Source organism: Rhincodon typus, chromosome 5, assembly GCF_021869965.1.
Source record: "Rhincodon typus isolate 14 chromosome 5, sRhiTyp1.1, whole genome shotgun sequence".
Taxonomy (NCBI): domain Eukaryota; kingdom Metazoa; phylum Chordata; class Chondrichthyes; order Orectolobiformes; family Rhincodontidae; genus Rhincodon; species Rhincodon typus.
The window spans coordinates 96117991-96135336 of record NC_063336.1 but is presented as its reverse complement, the minus strand read 5'-3'; the positions used below and the strand labels follow the sequence as shown (position 1 = coordinate 96135336).

At 40.2% G+C, this 17346-nt stretch overlaps 1 protein-coding gene across 10 annotated transcripts in view; it reads left to right on the top strand.

The window, feature by feature from the left end:
• fbxo25 (F-box protein 25) overlaps positions 1-17346 on the top strand; it is a 184702-nt gene that overhangs the window by 31953 nt on the left and 135403 nt on the right. For 3 of the 10 annotated variants that reach the window (XR_007262051.1, XR_007262050.1, XR_007262052.1), the window contains exon 8: positions 3218-3361. The exons of 2 other annotated variants lie outside the window; for them this stretch is intronic. Coding sequence is in view for 5 of the 8 variants with exons in the window: in XM_048596461.1 (XP_048452418.1) it covers positions 3218-3361; positions 14108-14197 (234 nt within the window). In the remaining 3 variants the exon portion in view is untranslated. Of the gene's footprint in view, positions 1-3217; positions 3362-13810; positions 14034-14107; positions 15057-17346 lie in introns of those variants that run through there. 5 more of the 10 variants (XM_048596461.1, XM_048596457.1, XM_048596462.1 and 2 more) reach the window with 3 other exon arrangements.

Below are 17346 nucleotides of genomic sequence, written 5' to 3'. Positions count from 1 at the left end.
TGTAGCTGTCTTCTGTGGTATGACTCCTCCAGTTCCATCCACTTGACACCATTCATGGTAGGAACTTTCATGTATTCCTTGTCCTCGTGGTCATGTCAAAAATGTAGTCTTTTTTTCCTCACTTATGGTGCATTAATATGTCTACCCATTTGACATTAGTGATATTACTTCAAAACTGAAAGATTTGATGCTGTCCATTCACTTTTTTTTAATGGGGTTGGGGGTATCCATGCCTTTTATGGGCTATTAACCATTAATCTTTGTTAGATATCTAACCTAGAACCATCTGTACTGAATCTATGGTATGTGTGCAAGCAACATCATAGTTCTTCATACAATAAGATTTGAGAATACTTGCTGAGATATGCAGAGCCTAAATCAGGAAAAATGAATTTAAGTATTTAATTCATTGTAAAGTTACGAACAGAATGCGAAGTAAAGAAAGATGAAAAACAATTGTGAATGCTACTTTGAACTCCGATGTTCAGAATTACTTTTGATCTTTTTATTTTTAATAGAAAGTTAGACCTTCACTTTCCCGAGATTAGGGGAGTCCAAAACTAGAGAGCATAGGTTTAAGGTGAAACAGGAAATATTTAAAGGGGACCTAAGGGACAACTTCTCCATGCAGAGTGTGGTACATGAATGGAATGAGCTGCCAGAGGAAGTGGTGGAAGCTGGTATAATTCCAGCATTTTAAAAGGTATCTAGATGGGAACAAGAATACAAAGGGTTTAGAAGTATATAGGTCAAATGCTGGTGAATGGGACTGGATTAATCTCGGATATCTGGTCAGCATGGATGAGTTGGACCGAAAGGTCTGTTTCTGTGCTGTACAATTCTCTATGACTCCATAACTGAAAATTAAACTCCATTCTCCCTCCATGTTAGAACCTAAGTTCGCAAATTGTAACTGTATTGTGAACTTTGATCACACTGTCATGTATTTTGGATTACTTTGCCAACCACCTTGATTCAGTGAACTTTGGTTGTCATGCTGTGTGGCATTGGGAACAGTTTCTCACTGTCTACTCTGTTCAGACCCCTTATTATTTTGAACATGTCTATCAAGTCTTCTCTCAACCTTCGCTAAAGGAAATGGCCCCACCACTCCATCAATTCATGTAACTGAAGTCCCTTATTTCTCTAGCTGTTTGCATAAATCTTTTCTTCTTCCTTTCTAATGCCTTAACAATGTTTCAGTTGAAACTGAACCAGTGTTTTATAAAAGTTCTCAACTTTCTTGCATCTGTACTCTATGCTTCTATTTATAAAGCCAAAGATTCCTCCATATCTTCTTAACCTTTGCCACCTTCAGCTATTTGTCCTCCCATGCTTCCAGGTCCTTTTGTAGAATTTTATTCACGTATTTCATATTGCCTTTCCTCTTCTTCCAAACAAGTAGTATCAAGTTGCAATTCTGTGTATTAAATTTCATTCTGCCACCCGGCCACCCATTCAAAAGTCCATTCCTAGTCCTTTTGAAGTCTGTTTCTATCCTCACTGTTCACTATTTCCAAATTTTACCATCTGTAAATTTTGTAAGTGTGCCCTCTACACTTAAGCCTAAGTTGTTAAAATAGATCAGGTAAAAAGAGGTGGACCTAATATCAACCCCTGAGAATCCCACCAAATATCTTGCAGATTTCCATCAAAATCTAAAATCAAAGTGTAGCTGTTTCTGCTTATTTGAGGGTTCTTGTAATAGTGGCAATGCCCCTACCTTTGAGTTAGAAGACCCGGGCTCAATTTCCAGATGTGTATCTGAACAGGTTGTTTTGAAACAATTATACCTTGTGCAGTCCAAAAATATTCTTTAACACCACTGTTTGTTTCTTGTAATTCGGTGTAATAATTTATAATGTTTAAAAGATACTTGTGATTGATTTAGATATTAATTATTGTCAGGAAGATTGAGTACAACCAGTATGGTGGGCTTTTGTAAGTTGATTTAAGTTGGTATATAATGCAGTGGCTGTACAGCAAAAACATATGACCGTGATAAATAACAACGGGTACTAGTCCAGATCAGGTAAGATGTTGACTTCTGAAATCCCTCAGCAATTTTTGAAGGAAGAGTCAAGAGTTCTGTCCCACCTGTATCACTGAGCTGTCCCAAAGTCTCTTTCTTTAATCTAGTGTCCACACTTTTTTTTGGAAGCATAGATACATTGATAAGGCTTTAATGGTCCTACAAAGATTTACTTTATTTCAAAATATCCAGTGAAGTTTTGAGATCTTTGTCTAACTTTTTGGAATAAAAATTATGCCTTTGCCATTCACCTGTTGTTAGCTTCCTTAGCTTTATATTTATTTTCTGGCTCTGTCTCTTTTATTTTCCTTATTGCATTTGTCTGACCAATATTATCCTGCTAACAACATTCCATTTAAGCATCAATGTGACTCTCAAAAGTTTCATTTATTTATATCTATTCCTCTATGTCTAAGACTGTTGTTAAGGCCTGTTAATAAGTTGTTCGTAATAGCCACCCATTCAGCTGATCATCTTCCTTTTGTAAGAGTGTTGAAAAATTATTTTGTTCTCTAAAATATTTTCTATTCTACTTTCACACACTAATTAACTCCTGCACTTAAAATATCCTAATTAAAACAAAGGTTAAAGTAAAAGCCCAGCGCCACCTTGCGCTGTAGTTGTTTTGACTATCTAATAGTTGCTCTTCCACTATTGCAAGGGATCTTATCCATTTGATTCAGAGATAGTGGGAACTGCCGATGCTGGAGAATCTGAAATAACAAGGTGTAGAGCTGGATGAACACAGCAGGCCAAGCAGCATCAAAGGAGCAGGAAAGCTGAGTTTTCAGGTCTGAAGAAGGGTCTTGATCCAAAACGTCAGCTTTCCTGCTCCTCGCCTGCTGTGTTCATCCAGCTCTACATCTTGTTATCTTGAGTTTCTTTTCAACCTAGCCATCATTACCAAGGCTAATTATTCACCAGCTGTCTTTTCATGCAAATGAAACCTTAACTAATAAAAGAAGACTTGGAGCATTACCCTTGCCACTGATCATTTTCTTTCGTGGGCTTCAATTTTGCTGACAAACCTGTTGCATGGCACTTTATCCATCACCTTCTGAAAGTCCATTTACGCCATGTCCGCTCCATTTCTTTCAATACTCTTGTCTCATCAATAAGTAACTTCTTAAGAATTTTTTTTAAGCATGAAGTTATGTCAAAATTTATATCTAACATCCTTTGTAGTTCTGCAGACACCTGATTCTGACTGAGAATGGTTGTGTTGACTGGAAGCTTATGTATTTCACACTACAAAAATATTGTCCAAAAAAGGAGCAATATGGTGATGCCCTACAGTTCTGTCGCCATTGCAGTATTTTGTTCTGGAAGGTAATTTTAATTTCAGTATTAAGTTCACCTGAAAATCATCTTTATGTTTAATGGTGTTTCTAATGCTTAAAAAATCTGTACATTTGTCATTTTGAGTAACATTAACAGACCAATAAACAGCATTCTGCATGCCTAAAGTTCTCTCTGTCTCCCTCTCTTCCCCACTCTCTTTCCCCCTGCTCCCAGCACACACCCAGTGATGTGACTATATGCATAATTGTAGCTGGTTTTTTGCATGAATTTCAAACATTGAATTTTGGTCAAATTGCCAAATGTTCATTGCTCAGAAGTAGAGAAAATAGCTCAATCTTGTACACAATTTAGTACTTGCTTTGGCATGGTTATTTTTGTGGAGGTTTCATGCTCTTACGTATACAGATATTTCAGGAGTAGTTGAGAGCATACCAAAACAACCATAGAGGGATGAAACTGAAGAAGGAACATTGTAACCTGCATAGAAGGTGTATCTGGGATACTGTGTCCACGTCTTGGGGTAAATTTAGAGTGGCTGTTGTTCAGTTAGAGTTAGAATTTTTTTAATGGTTAGTGTTTTTTGAAGTTAGTTTCACAGCTAACTGAACAGTTAAATGTGCTTTCTAAAAGAAAAAAAGTATCAAGTTCTTCAAGAAGGGAAACAGCTAGAAGTTGTGATCATGTTGGTAGGATAGAATTGAATTCTACAGGCAGAATGATCTAGGGAAAAGATGTAAAGTAGCTCCAAAGGTAATGGTCTCTCTGTTACTTCCCATGTACTAACTGGAAGATGATGGTGGTGAGCACCTGGCATAAAAGAGGTCCAGCAATGAAGTCTTCTGGTTCTTGGGGCAAGAGGCATTTTGGTTATTAAAAAAGCAAAAACAGCCGAATAGGGCTAAGACCTTTAACTTCTCCACAGTGACACCTAGTGGTACAGGGTGGATTTAGATGGCACCAGGACCCAGCAGCAGAGACCTGATGCAGAGAAAACAATGAAGAACAAATTGCAACAGAACAACAAATAATGGAATAGAAACAAAGTAGTTAAGATGGTGTTAAAATGTATGTGTATTAATACAAGGCGTATTACACAAGGTGGTTGAACTGCAGACCCAAGTTTCAATTTAGAGTCCTAATGTAATAGCCAGAGTTGTGGTTTCGACTTGGATGAATGAGAACTCAAAATTCCTGCTAGAAATATATTATTATGGAGGGATAAGGAATTTCAAAATAGTGGAAAGGGACACAAATGTCAGATAATACTCAACATTTTGGGACTCAATTTCAGTGATTTTGTGGAGGGAACTAGAGCAGATCGAGTTATAGAGCTGTACAGCATGGAAGCAGATCCATCAGTCCAACTTGTCCATGCCCACCAGATATCGTAAATTAATCTAGTCCCATTTGCCAGCATTCGGCCCACATTCTTCTAAACCCTTCCTTTTCATAAACGCATCAAGATGCCTTTTAAATGTTGTAATTGTACCAGCCTCCACCACTTCCTCTGGCAGTTCATCCCATACATGCACCACCCTCTGTGTAAAATAGTTGCCCCTTAGGTCCTTTTTAAATCTTTTCCCTCTCGTCTTAAACCTATGTCCTCTGGTATAGACTGAAACAAAGTGGAAAGCAGTAAATAAGCTTTCTTTTATATAAGTGCAGTAGACCTAGGTGGACGTTTAAAACATGCCTGTAGTAAATAGTGAGTATAATAGAGATCAGAAGGACTAACTGACTAAATCGGTAACCACATGGCAGATACAATTTATTATAGATTTTGCTCTTTGGAAGATTATAAATATTGCAAAACAGTTGAATCTAATGGGTTCTACATCGATAGAATAGAGGCCTTGGTGCATATTTACTAATCTTTGAAAGTGACCAGGTAAGTTGAAAATGCAGGTAAGAAAGCTAATGGTATACTTGGTGTCATAAATACAGACATTGAGAATAGAAAGAAGAAAGTGGTGCAAAAAATTTACACAATTCTCTGGCTAAAGTCCAAACAGAATCATGTACAGTTCTGACCTCCATACTTGTTTTAAGAAAGAATGCCAGGGTCCTGAAGATGGTATTGTAGGGATTTTCTGGAATAGTATGAAAGGAAGACCTAATGTAGATATCCAAAATTGAGAGTATTTAATGGAGCAAGAAAAGAGAAAATAATTTACCTGACAAATTAGTCCAAACATGCAAGTGAAAAAGAATTTGTAAAAATACAAGAGGGGAAATGAGACATTTCTTTACACCGGTTGCTAAAATCAAATGTGGAGTATGTGGTGATTTTAATGAGGTCATTTAGGTGGACCGCATAGAATATGAGTTCCTTGATTGGGATTGAGTTGACAAGACTGGGTTACACCCTTTGGAAGATAAAATGAGGGCGATCAAATGTGCCCTGGCTGTCACATTTGTACCGGAGCTTATGTCTTTCCTTGGGCTGGTGAATTATTACGGAAAGTTTATACATAACCTGGCCTCCATCCAGTTGTATCAACTTTTAAAGGGTCAACCTTGGAAATGGTTGCATGGCCAAGCAATAGCTTTCAGGGAAGTGAAGAAACAGTTTTCATCCTCTAAGGTGTTGGCACACTGTGATCCTAAGCGAGACCTAGTATTGATATGCGATGCCTCCCTATATGGCTTTGGAGTAGTATTAGCTGATAGGTAGCCCAATGGAGAGAAATGCCCATTAGCGTATACATCTAGGACTTTGGGTAATGCAGAGCGTATATGCTCCCAGATAGAGAAGGAAGGTTTGGCAGTCATATTTGGAATCAGGAAGTTCTACCGATACCTTTATGGGCCTAAAGTTCTAATAATAACGCACCACAAAACCCTGCTAGGTCAATTTCAAGGGGACAGGCAGTGCTGCCCATAGCTTTAGACTGAATTCAGCAGTACGCTGTAAATACTAACTACATATAATTGGAAGTTGGAACACCACCTGGGAGGCCAAGTGGACCGTAGGACATAGGAGCAGAAATTAGGCCATTCGGCCCATCACTTCTGCTTTGCCATTCAGTCATGGCTGATAGATTTCTCAACTCCATTCTCCCGCCTTCTCCCCATAACCTTTGATCCCCTTAACAATCAAGAACCTATCTGTCTATGTCTTAAATATACTCAATGACCTGGCCTCCAAAGCCTTCTGTGGCAATGAATTCCAAAGATTCACCACTCTGGCTGAAGAAGTTTCTCCTCATCTCCATTCTGAAAGGGTCTTCTCTTTACTCTAAGGCTGTCCCTAGTCTCTCCTGCTAATGGAAATATCTTTCCAACGTCTGCTGTATCCAGGCCTTTCAGTATTCTGTAAGTTTCAATTAGATCCCCCACCCATCCTTCTGAACTCCATTGAGTACAGACCCAGAGTCCTTAAATGTTCGTCTTATGTTAAGCCTTTCATTTCTGGGATCACTCTTGTGAACTTCCTCTGGACCTGCTCCAGAGCCAATATATCCTTCCTGAGATACGGGGCCCAAAATTGTTCACAATATTCTAAATATGGTCTGACCAGAGACTCATAAAACCTCAGAAGTACATCCCTGCTTTTATATTCTAGTCCTTTCAAAATAAATGCCAACTTTGTATTTGCCTTCCTAACTACCGACTCAACCTGCAAGTAAACCTTCAGAGAATCCTGGCCAAGGACTCCCAAGTCCATTTGCACTTTAAATTTCTGAATTTTCTTCCCTTTTAGGGGATAGTTTATGCCTCTATTCTTCCTACCTAACACTTTCCCATGTTGTATTCCATCTGCCACTTCTTTGCCCACTCTCCTAACCTGTATAAATCCTTCTGCAGCCTCTCTGCCTCCTCAACACTATCTGTCCCTCCACCTGTCTTTGTCTCATCTGTAAACGTAGCCAGAATGCCCTCAGTTCCTTCATCTAGATCATTAATGTATAAAGTGAAAAGTTGTGGTCTCAACATTGACTCTTGTGGAACACCATTAGTCACTGGCTGCCATCCTGAGAAGGACCCTTTTGTCCCCACTGCTTTCTGCCAGACAGCCAATCTTCTTTCCATGCTAGTGTCTTGCCTCTAATGTGCTGTTACATTGCAGCCTTCTGTGCGGCCCCATGTCAAAGGCCTTGTGGAAGTCTAAGTAGACAACATCCATTGGCTCTCCTTTGAGGAGGTAACGAGCAGGCTAGACAAAGAATTTTAACAGATTTGTCAGGCGTGACATCCACTTGATGAAACCATTCTGACTTTGCCCTATTTTTCCATGGTCTTCCAAGTATTCAGAAAACTCATGCTTCACAATGGACTCCAAAATCTCACCAACAACTGAGGTCAGGCCATTCGGCCTATAATTTCCCATAGATTCATAGAATCCCTACAGTGTGGAAGCAGGGCATTTGGCCCATCAAGTCCATGCTGGCCCTCTGCAGAGCATCCCACCCAGACCCACCCCTTACCCTATCCCTGCATTTCCCACCCTAGACACTTTGGGCAATTTAGCATAGCTAATCCACCTAACCTGCACATCTTTGGACTGTGGGAGCAAACCGGGGTACCCAGCAGAAACCCACACGATCATGGGAAGAATGTACAATCTCCACACAGACAGTCGCCCAAGGGTGGAATCGAACACGGGTTCCTGGCGCTGTGAGGTAGCAGTGCTAACCACTGAACCACCATGCCACCCCTATCTTTTGCCTTACTGCTTTCTTAGACAGGGGGGTTAGATTAGCAATTTTCCTGTCCTCTGGGCCCTCCCCGACTCCAGTAATTCCTGAAAGATCACTAATAACGCCTCCAGTGTCTCTTCAGCTACCTCCTTCAGAACTCTGTGGTGTAGTCCATCTGGTCCAGTTTACTTATCCACCTTCAGACCTTTCAGTTTTGCTAGCACTTTCTCCTTGGTGATGGCCACCATACTCACCTCTGCCCCCTGATTCTCTTGAATTTTTGGGATGTTATTCGTGTTTCCCACCATGAAGACTAACGCAAAGTAATTATTCAGTTCCTCAGTCATTTCCTTGTTCCCCACTACTGTCTGTCCAGTTTCATTTTCCAGCAGTCCAATGTCCACTTTTGCCTCTCTTTTACCCTTTATGTTTCTAAAGAAACTCTTACAATCCTCCTTTATATTACTGGCTAGCTTACCCTCATAATTAATCTTCTCCCTCCTTATTTTTTTTTTGTTGCCCTCTGTTGGTCTTTAAAGGCTCCCCAATCCCCTGGCTTCCTACTGCCCTTCGCCACATTATATGCTTTCTCTTTTGCTTTTATGCTATCCCTGACTTTCCTAATTAGCCATGGTTGCCTCATTGTCCCTGTACCATGCTTCTTTTTCCTAGGGATGAATTTTTGCTGTGTCTCCTGAATTACTCCCAGAAACACCTGCCATTGCAGTTCCACTCTCGTTCCTGCTAGGCTCCTCTCCCAGTCAATTCTGGCCAGCTCCTCCCTCATGCCTCTGTAGTAGCCTTTATTCAACTGTAATACTGTTGCATCTGATTTCAGCTTCTCCCTCTCAAATTACAGAGTAAATTCTATCATATTATGATCACTGCCTCCTAAGGGTTCCTTCACCTTAAGCTCTCTTATCAAGTCTGCCTCATTGCACAACAAATCCAGAATTGCCTGTTCCCTAGTGAGCTCCATCATAAGCTGCTCTAAAAAGTCATCCCGTAGACATTCCACAAATTCTTTTTCTTGCAATCCACTACTAACCTGATTTTCCCAGTCCACCTGCATATTGAAATCCCCCATGATCACTGTAACTTTGCCTTCCTTACACACCTTTTCTATCTCCTGGTCTATCTTGCGCTCCAGCTCCTGACTACTGTTTGGGGGCTTGTACATAACTCCCATTGTGGTTTTTTCTGACCTTTGTGGTTCCTCCATTCTAAACACACAGATTCTACATCATCTGACCCTATGTCATTTCTTGCTATCAATTTAATTTCATTTCTTGATAATAAGGCAATCCCACCCGCTCTGGCCAACTGCCTGCCTTTTCGATAGGGTGTATATCCTTGGATATTTAGTTCCCAGACCTGATCCTCTTGCAGCCATGTCTCTGTGATGCTCATCACGTCATACCTGCCAATTTCAATCTGAGCTACTTTATTTCATGTACAGCGTGCATTCAGATACAACACGTTTAGTCTTGTATTTACCATCCCTCTTCTCATTGTCATCCCTTTTTCTGATGTGCTTGAAGTTAGATTCCTAACCCTTTCCAAAAACTGTCCCATTTTGTGTGCTAGAGACTTTGATAACCTCTCCTGAGTTCTCCTTCCATTTTTTTTACATAATTTTCCATGCAGTTGAATCCACCCCCCGCAGATGTTAACCTGCTGCTTTGTTTCCCATTGGCCATTATACTTCTTAGAGTTTTACTTTCCACCCCACCACCCCTCCCACCCCCGCTCATTAAACTCCCTTCGACCACCCTATTTACCCTTTCTGCTAGAACATTGGCCCCGGCTCGGTTCAGATGGAGATCGTCTCAATGATACAGATCCCTCCTGTTCCAATACTGATGCCAGTGCCCCATGAAACAGAACCCCTCTTTCCTGCACCACTCCTTTAGCCACTTGTTTACTTCCCTTGTTCTCGCGTCCCTATGTCATTTTGCATGTGGCTCGGGTAGTAATCTGGAGATTATAACCTTTTGAGGACCTGTTCTTTAATTTAGTTCCTCGTTCCTGATAATCCCCAAACTGTTCCTCGTTCCTTGTCTTGCCTATGTTATTTGGCACAACATGGACCACACAACTGGATCCTCCCCCACCCTGTCCAATATCCTTTCAAGCCGGTCAGAGATGTCCCTTGTCCTGGCACCGGTCAGGCAACATACCATGTGAGACTCTCAATCCTGCTTACAAAGATAGTATCTATTCCCCTAATTATAGAATCCCCCACAACTACCACTTGCCTTCTTGCTTCCCGCCTTTTGAATGGCCTCCTGTACCACTGTGCCATAGTCGGTTGCTTCATCCTCCCCACAGCCTGTTCCTCGTCCACACAGGGAGTAATTACCTTGTACTTGTTAGACAAGGTCAAGAGCTGAGGCTCCTCTGTTCCAGAATACAGGATCTCTCTATCTGATGATAGACCAGATGGATTACACCCCAAAGTTCTTAAGGAGATAGCTGAAGAGATAGTGGAGGCATTAGTGGTCATCTTTCAGGAATCGCTAGAGCCAAGGAGCATCCCAGAGGACTGGAAAATGCATAACGTGACACCCCTGTTTAAAAAGGGAGTAAGGCAAAAGACTGAAAATTACAGGCTCATGAGCCTAACCTGTGTCGTGGGTAAGGTTTTAGAGCCCATTGTGAAGGATGAGATTTGTGAATACTTTGAAGTGCATGGTAAAATAGGGCAAAGTCAGCATAGCTTCATGAGGGGGAGGTCATGCCTGACAAATCTGTTAGAATTCTTTGAGAAAGTAACAAACTGGCTAGATCAAGGAGAGCCAGTGGATGTTATCTACCTGCTCTTCCAGAAGGCCTTCGACAAGGGGCCACACAGGAGGCTATTGAATAAGATAAGGGCCCATGGTGTTAGAGGCAAGATACTAGCATGGAAAGAAGATTGGCTGTCTGGCAGAAAACAGAGAGTGGGGTTATAAGGGTCCTTCTCAAAATGGCAGCCGGTGACAAGTGGTGTTCCACAAGGGTCAGTGTTGGGACCACAACTTTTCACTTTATACATTAATGATCTAGATGAAGGAACTGAGGGCATTCTGTCTAAGTTGGCAGATGATACAAAGATAGGCGGAGGGACAGATAGTACTGAGGCAGCAGGGAAGCTGCAGAAGGATTTATACAGGTTAGGAGAGCGAGCAAAGAAGTGGTAGATGGAGTACAATGTGGGAAAGTGTGAGGACATGCACTTTGGTAAGAAGAATAGAAACATGAACTATTTTCTAAATGAGGAGAAAATTCAGAAGTCTGACGTGCAAAGAGACTTGGGAGTTCTAGTCCAGGATTATCTCCAGGTAAACCTGCGGATTAAGTCAGTAGTTAAGAAAGCAAATGCAACTTTGGCATTTATTTTGAGACGACTTGAATGTAAAGCAAGGATGTACTTCTGAGGCTTTATAAGTCTCTGGTCAGGCCACATTTGGAGAATTGTGCACAGTTTTGGGCCCCATATCTCAGTAAAGATATACTGGCCCTGGAGTGGGTTCAGAGGAGGTTCACGAGAATCAACCCACTAATGAAAAGCTTAACGCATAAAGAACGTTGAGGACCTGGGTTTATACTCGATGGAGTTTAGAAGGATGAGGTGGGATCCATTGTTTCCATTGGTAGGAGAGGCTAGTACCTGAGGGCACAGCCTTAGAATAATAGGAAGACCTTTTAGAATGGAGATAAGGAGAAACTTCTTCAGCCAGAGAGTGGTGAATCTGTGGAAGTCACTGCCACAGAAGGCTGTGGAGGCCAGGTCATTGAGTATATTTAAGACAGAGATAGATATGTTCTTGGTTGTCACGGGGATCAAGGATTATGGCGATAAAGCAGGAGAATGGGGTTGAGAAACTTCTCAGCCATGACTGAATGGCGGAGCAGACTCGATGGACTGAATGGCCTAATTTCTGCTCCTATGTCTTATCGTCTTATAAAATGCCCCAGGAGGAGCTACAAAAAGAAAGTGGCCTATGTTCTCTGAGGTGGAGGGGGAGGAATACAGTGATTGTAACAATGTCAGTGGGTGGACTTTGTAGAATATGAGTTCCCTGATTGTACCTGTTAATCTTGTCCAAACAGGGAGCCCTGGCTGACAAATAAGAACAGGAGTGTCAAACAATCAGTTTGAGATCTGGCTCTGAGGGAGCTGGATCAGTGTCAAGGATTCTCCACATGTAAATAAAGGGTGACTTGATGACGAGATACTCGCCTCTGGAGTTATTTCAGAGTACGTGCCTGAAAAAATGGGGAAATCAAATTGCACAGGAACCTTTTAAGACATTTGGGATATTTAATCGAAGAGGTTTGATTCCCAGTGTTCTGGGTGAAAAGCAGAGAAGTGAGACTAATTTGGTAGCTTCTTTTCAATGAGCCAGCACAGGACTGATAGGCCAAATGTCTTCCTCTCTGCCATAAGTTTCTTATTCCATTAATTTTACACAAGTATTAAAAGTGCTGTATTATTTGCATAGCAGTAGATCTCATAGCTCTGCTCTTAAAATCATGAGCTCAGAATAATTGGGTTGCATATGAGAGATGAGGTCACAGCAAGGTTTACACGTAAGAATTTTAAAATTGTTTCTTGGTTCCTAGAGTCATAGAGATATACAACATGGAAACAGACCCTTCAGTCCAACCTGCCCATGCCAACCAATTATCCTATATAAATCTAGTCCTATTTGCCAGCATTTGGCCCATCTCCCTCTAAACCCATCCTATTCATATACCCATCCAGATACCTTTTAAATGTTGTACTCGTACCCAGCTCCACCACCTCCTCTGGCAGCTCATTCCATATATACACCACCCTCTGTGTGAAAATGTTGCCCCTTAGGTCTCTTATGTCTTTCACCTCTCACTTTAAACCTGTGCCCTCTACTTTTGGACTCCCCCTCCCCCCCCGCCCCATCCCTAGGGAAAAGTGGCTGAACCAATGTCCTGTACAGCCGCAACGTGGTTGGTGAGCAAAGGGTGAATTGGACTAATGCAAGTTGAGATACAAGCAAGTTTGGATGAGCTTGTAGACAGTGGAGTCAGGACAAGAGGCAGTTTGTCGACTCGAGAAGTGGAGTATAGATGAAGCTTTCAGCAGCAGATGGACTGATGCAGAACAAGAATCATCATTATGCAGTGATGGAATTTGGCATGGAAAGGATTTGCATTTGAAAATTTGCTTGGGCTCAAGTAGTAGGGATTGCAAAAATCGAAAACTGTCGGCTACAGTTCATGGTTCTCTTCTGTCATATTTAGCCGACATGTAGTTTTGCATTTTCTGTAAACGATCAGTATTTGTGCCAGTTGTAAAAGTTTGTAAACAAAGACACTATATACTGAGATATTATAAAATGTTGCTCTGTTGGTCACCTTCCTGTAGGTTAAAGCTCCTTAGTTCTCTACCATTATTGTAGATCTGAGTTTTTGTTCCATTTCTGCTTCCTAATTATTGAATTAGAAATAGGGGCATTTTACTGATACTTCATATCCAGCATACTGGTACTTCATAATTTAGCATCTCCAATTCATCAATTCTCTTCTGAATTAGTATGTTTTAATTCTTTACAGTTGGCTCAAATTACTAATGAGTGAATATAATCAATTTTTCCAATATCTTGAATTACCAGCAATATTGTTATATAATTTAATTGTTTCTCATTAACAAATTAAAAGAAATATCACAACAGGACCTTTTATTTTAGTGAAGCTTCACTGGAAAGAACAATCACGGTGGGAAAATCATTTTATTTCTGTTCTTTTAATTGTACCTATTTATCCTTTTTCTTCCTTCATGCTTGACCTTCCTGCTCCTTCCTTGATCTCAAAGGACTACCACCTTGCTTTATTATTCAAGGTATTGAAATGTTTGTGTCCTTGAATTCTAACTCTTTATCAAATTAGATAAACAATACAACAGTCAGAATTTTGATACCTTAGTTTAAGCATAATCATACAGGACAAGAGCTGGTTATAAAGCTACTTATAGAATTTTTCACAAGGATATATTACGTTGACTTGTTGGAGAACTAGTAAGCATGTGAGTATCCAGTCTTCCTGACACTGTAATGAGTCAAAGTACTTAAAGGTTTCTATTAATTTGCTATTTTTCAATTATTTTTAACAGGATACAGGGCATCCATGCACAGCCAACAATCCTGAAAGCTGCTCTACACCAGTGTCACCTCAGCACTTCATAGACCTTTTTAAGTTTTAAACAGAACTATGTATGCTTGAAAGATTTTATTTTAGAGGGCCCTCTTTTGTAGGCAAGCACTTTGTTGCTTTTCCTGTTCTAGTGCAACACCCATTGTTCTTCCTTTAATTTAAAAACAGGTTTTTAAATAAAAATTGCATATGAAACATTACATTAAGCTTACATTAGGGAAAATAAATCATGTTGTCTTGTTTCCATAAACAATAAAAACATTGTAACTCCTGGCCAGGTGTTTGCATGGAGTTAATTCTTAATTTGATAGCTTCAATAATGTTACAACTTGAGTTTAAGTAGATATTTTTGCACGAAGTGGTATATCTAGTCTGAAATGTGATTTAGTTAACAAGCTTTAGCTTTTTTTTTAGCAGCCCATGTTTAAGATCCTGTGAGATTGATGCAATCCATAAGCTAGTGTACAATAATTTTAAAACAAAAAGCACTTTGTTATGTTTTTAAGCTGCCTTTTGAAGAGAACATTGGCCCTTACAAAGCATTATGTACGATCAGTATTCTTTAAGACTCTTCCACATGAATGGAATTAAACTATGTTACTGCTTTGAATTGTAATACCCAAGGTATTTTCAAAGATATATTGTAAATGTACATTATTTTGTAAAACAATCATTCCAGCTGCCTATTATGTTACTGGTATAAGAAGCTTATCTGAAAGTAAATACTATATTCTTATAAGCTTGTGGTGCAGAATACACAGTTGCTGTTTAATATTGGAAAAATTTCCCATGAATGAATTCAATATGTAGGTTTTTTAGCGCAGAAGCAGTAATATACTGCCAAAACCTTGTATCATGTAAATATTTGGAGAATTGGAGGAAATAAAGAGATTTTGATTGACCCCTGATTGCTTAATCTATTCACTTGTATTTTACCAGAAACTGAAGTCTTGGGAGATGTACTCTGTTTATAAAGTGCCAACCTTTGTATTCATTTTTACTTATAAAATTGAAGAATAACTACTTTGTTTCCCTTTTATTTCTGTGCTGCATTTGCTGTGGTAGAGTTGTGATAACAAACTGGCTCTGTTCTTCCATGCATAAGCTATAGAAGGTGCTTTTGATTGATGAAGTGATTGATCCAGATATAGTCAATATAAAGGTGCACAGTCTTACTAGTGTGAGATTACAAATGTCTTGCAATTCTTCCTCATATCTGAATTAGTACTGACGGATAAATGACCATATACATGTTTTTGACAATTTTTTTTTCAAATCTCCCTATACGGGCATGTTTTCTCATGCCATCTCCAGCTGAGGTCGGAATTTGACCTGACATTCTAGCCCAGAGGTAGGGACACTACCAGTACACCACTAGACCTCATTTTTGTGGAAGCGTCCTTGTTTCAGTCCTACTCAGGATCCACACCCACAGCTCTTTCTCTAATGATGATGTCATTAGTGCTGCCTCCTGCTCTCTTCTGGAAATGAAAATGTTTATCAAAATTTTTTGGTTTCCAATTTCTGTCCTTCTCTCCACTTTACCAGGTCCATCTGACTTTTCCCTTCCTTGATGTCATGTTTCCATTTCTGAAGCAGGCTATCCACCAATATCCAGTCCAATTCCATTAACTCCCACAGTTATCACAACTATACTTTCTTACGTCCTGCTTCCTTCAAAGATTCCATTCCATTTTTCCCAGTTTTTCCATCTCTGTTGCATCTGGTCCAATGATGACATCGGCCAATGGAATGTCTTCTAACCTCCATTTTTCTTAACTGACGAGTTCGCCCCTACCCTCCTCCATGGTTACTATTTCTCAGACTTATGCCTTCAGCCCCTACCCTCTGTCCTAGAACAAGAGGGTTGCCTTAGTCCTCACTTTCCATACCACTAGTCTCTGCATTCAAAGAATAATTCACTGCCACCTTCAGCAGGGTGCCACCCCCAAACACAGCTTCCCCTCCTTCCCACTACAGCATTCTGCAAAGATCCATTGTCTCTATGGAGTCCTGGTCCATTCTTCTGTCACACCAAACACTTGTTCATTCCTGCATCTCACCTTACCTTGCAATTGCAGAAAGAGTAACACAGGCCCGTTCTTCTCTTTCCTTACCATTTATGACCACAAGTACACCTTCCAGGTGAAATAGCATTTTACGTGCACTTCTTTCAATCTAGTATACCATGTTCTCAGTGCAGTCTACTTTGGCAGGACAAAATACTGACTGGGTGACAGCTTAGCAAAACACCTTCAGTCTGTCCATAAGAGTGACTTCGACGACTTCTCTTCCAAATACATCCATCTTGAATATTTTATCTTACAGTTTATTTACCTTTGTTGCTTTCAGTCTCCCTTCTAGTATTTGTAAACACTTGCTTTCATAGTCATATTTGCTTCCTCGATGACTGGCTCTGCTTTACCACCCACAGTTCTAACTGTTTTGAATCCACTAAAGATTATAGGTTATTTTTGATGTACAGTGTTCCTCAGAAAGCTGCTCCCTCTCATTCTGAGGTCCACACTGTGTCTTGCAGCAACACATGTACACTTGGCTGTGCACTCTCTCTATTCAGTCCTGCTTCACACTATCTAAAAGCTTTGCTGGTCCTTAGTACCATTTCATTATTCTCTTCTTTTGAGAGGTTAAGCAACTTGAGCTCCAAAGCCTGGTAGATACCGATGCTCCTCTAAATTCATCCTCCATGCCCTTTCCCTCTGAATCCATTGCTTGTTCTAATCCCACTTCTTGCCATGTATTCACTATACCCTCTGACCTTCCTGTCTTTGATGCTGAACAGTCTCTGTTCAGCAAAGAACATAGTTTATCCCTTTACGCTTAGTTATAGTTATTTAGGGAAACAAACAGTCAGTCAGGATGGACATATGGTGCCTAATATACTGGCTTTGTAAAACCCATTCTGATTCTAGCATTTTTTTTTGTGTGTGTATTGCTGTCTTTTATACTGAAGGAATCCCAGTGAATCTGCCCCCCCAGAAATAACTGTTATAACCCATTAGGTAACTTACTGGAAATCAAGCCTTACTATTCCACAAGTTTTCAAAATGTGAAAAGATTTAGTTAAACCAAATTTATCTGACTAACAAACTTGGTTGAAAAGAATATACTACATTAGGTTTGTATATTTGACCAGAAGAAGACTATTTAATATGAAATCGCCTTTAACTGATGGAA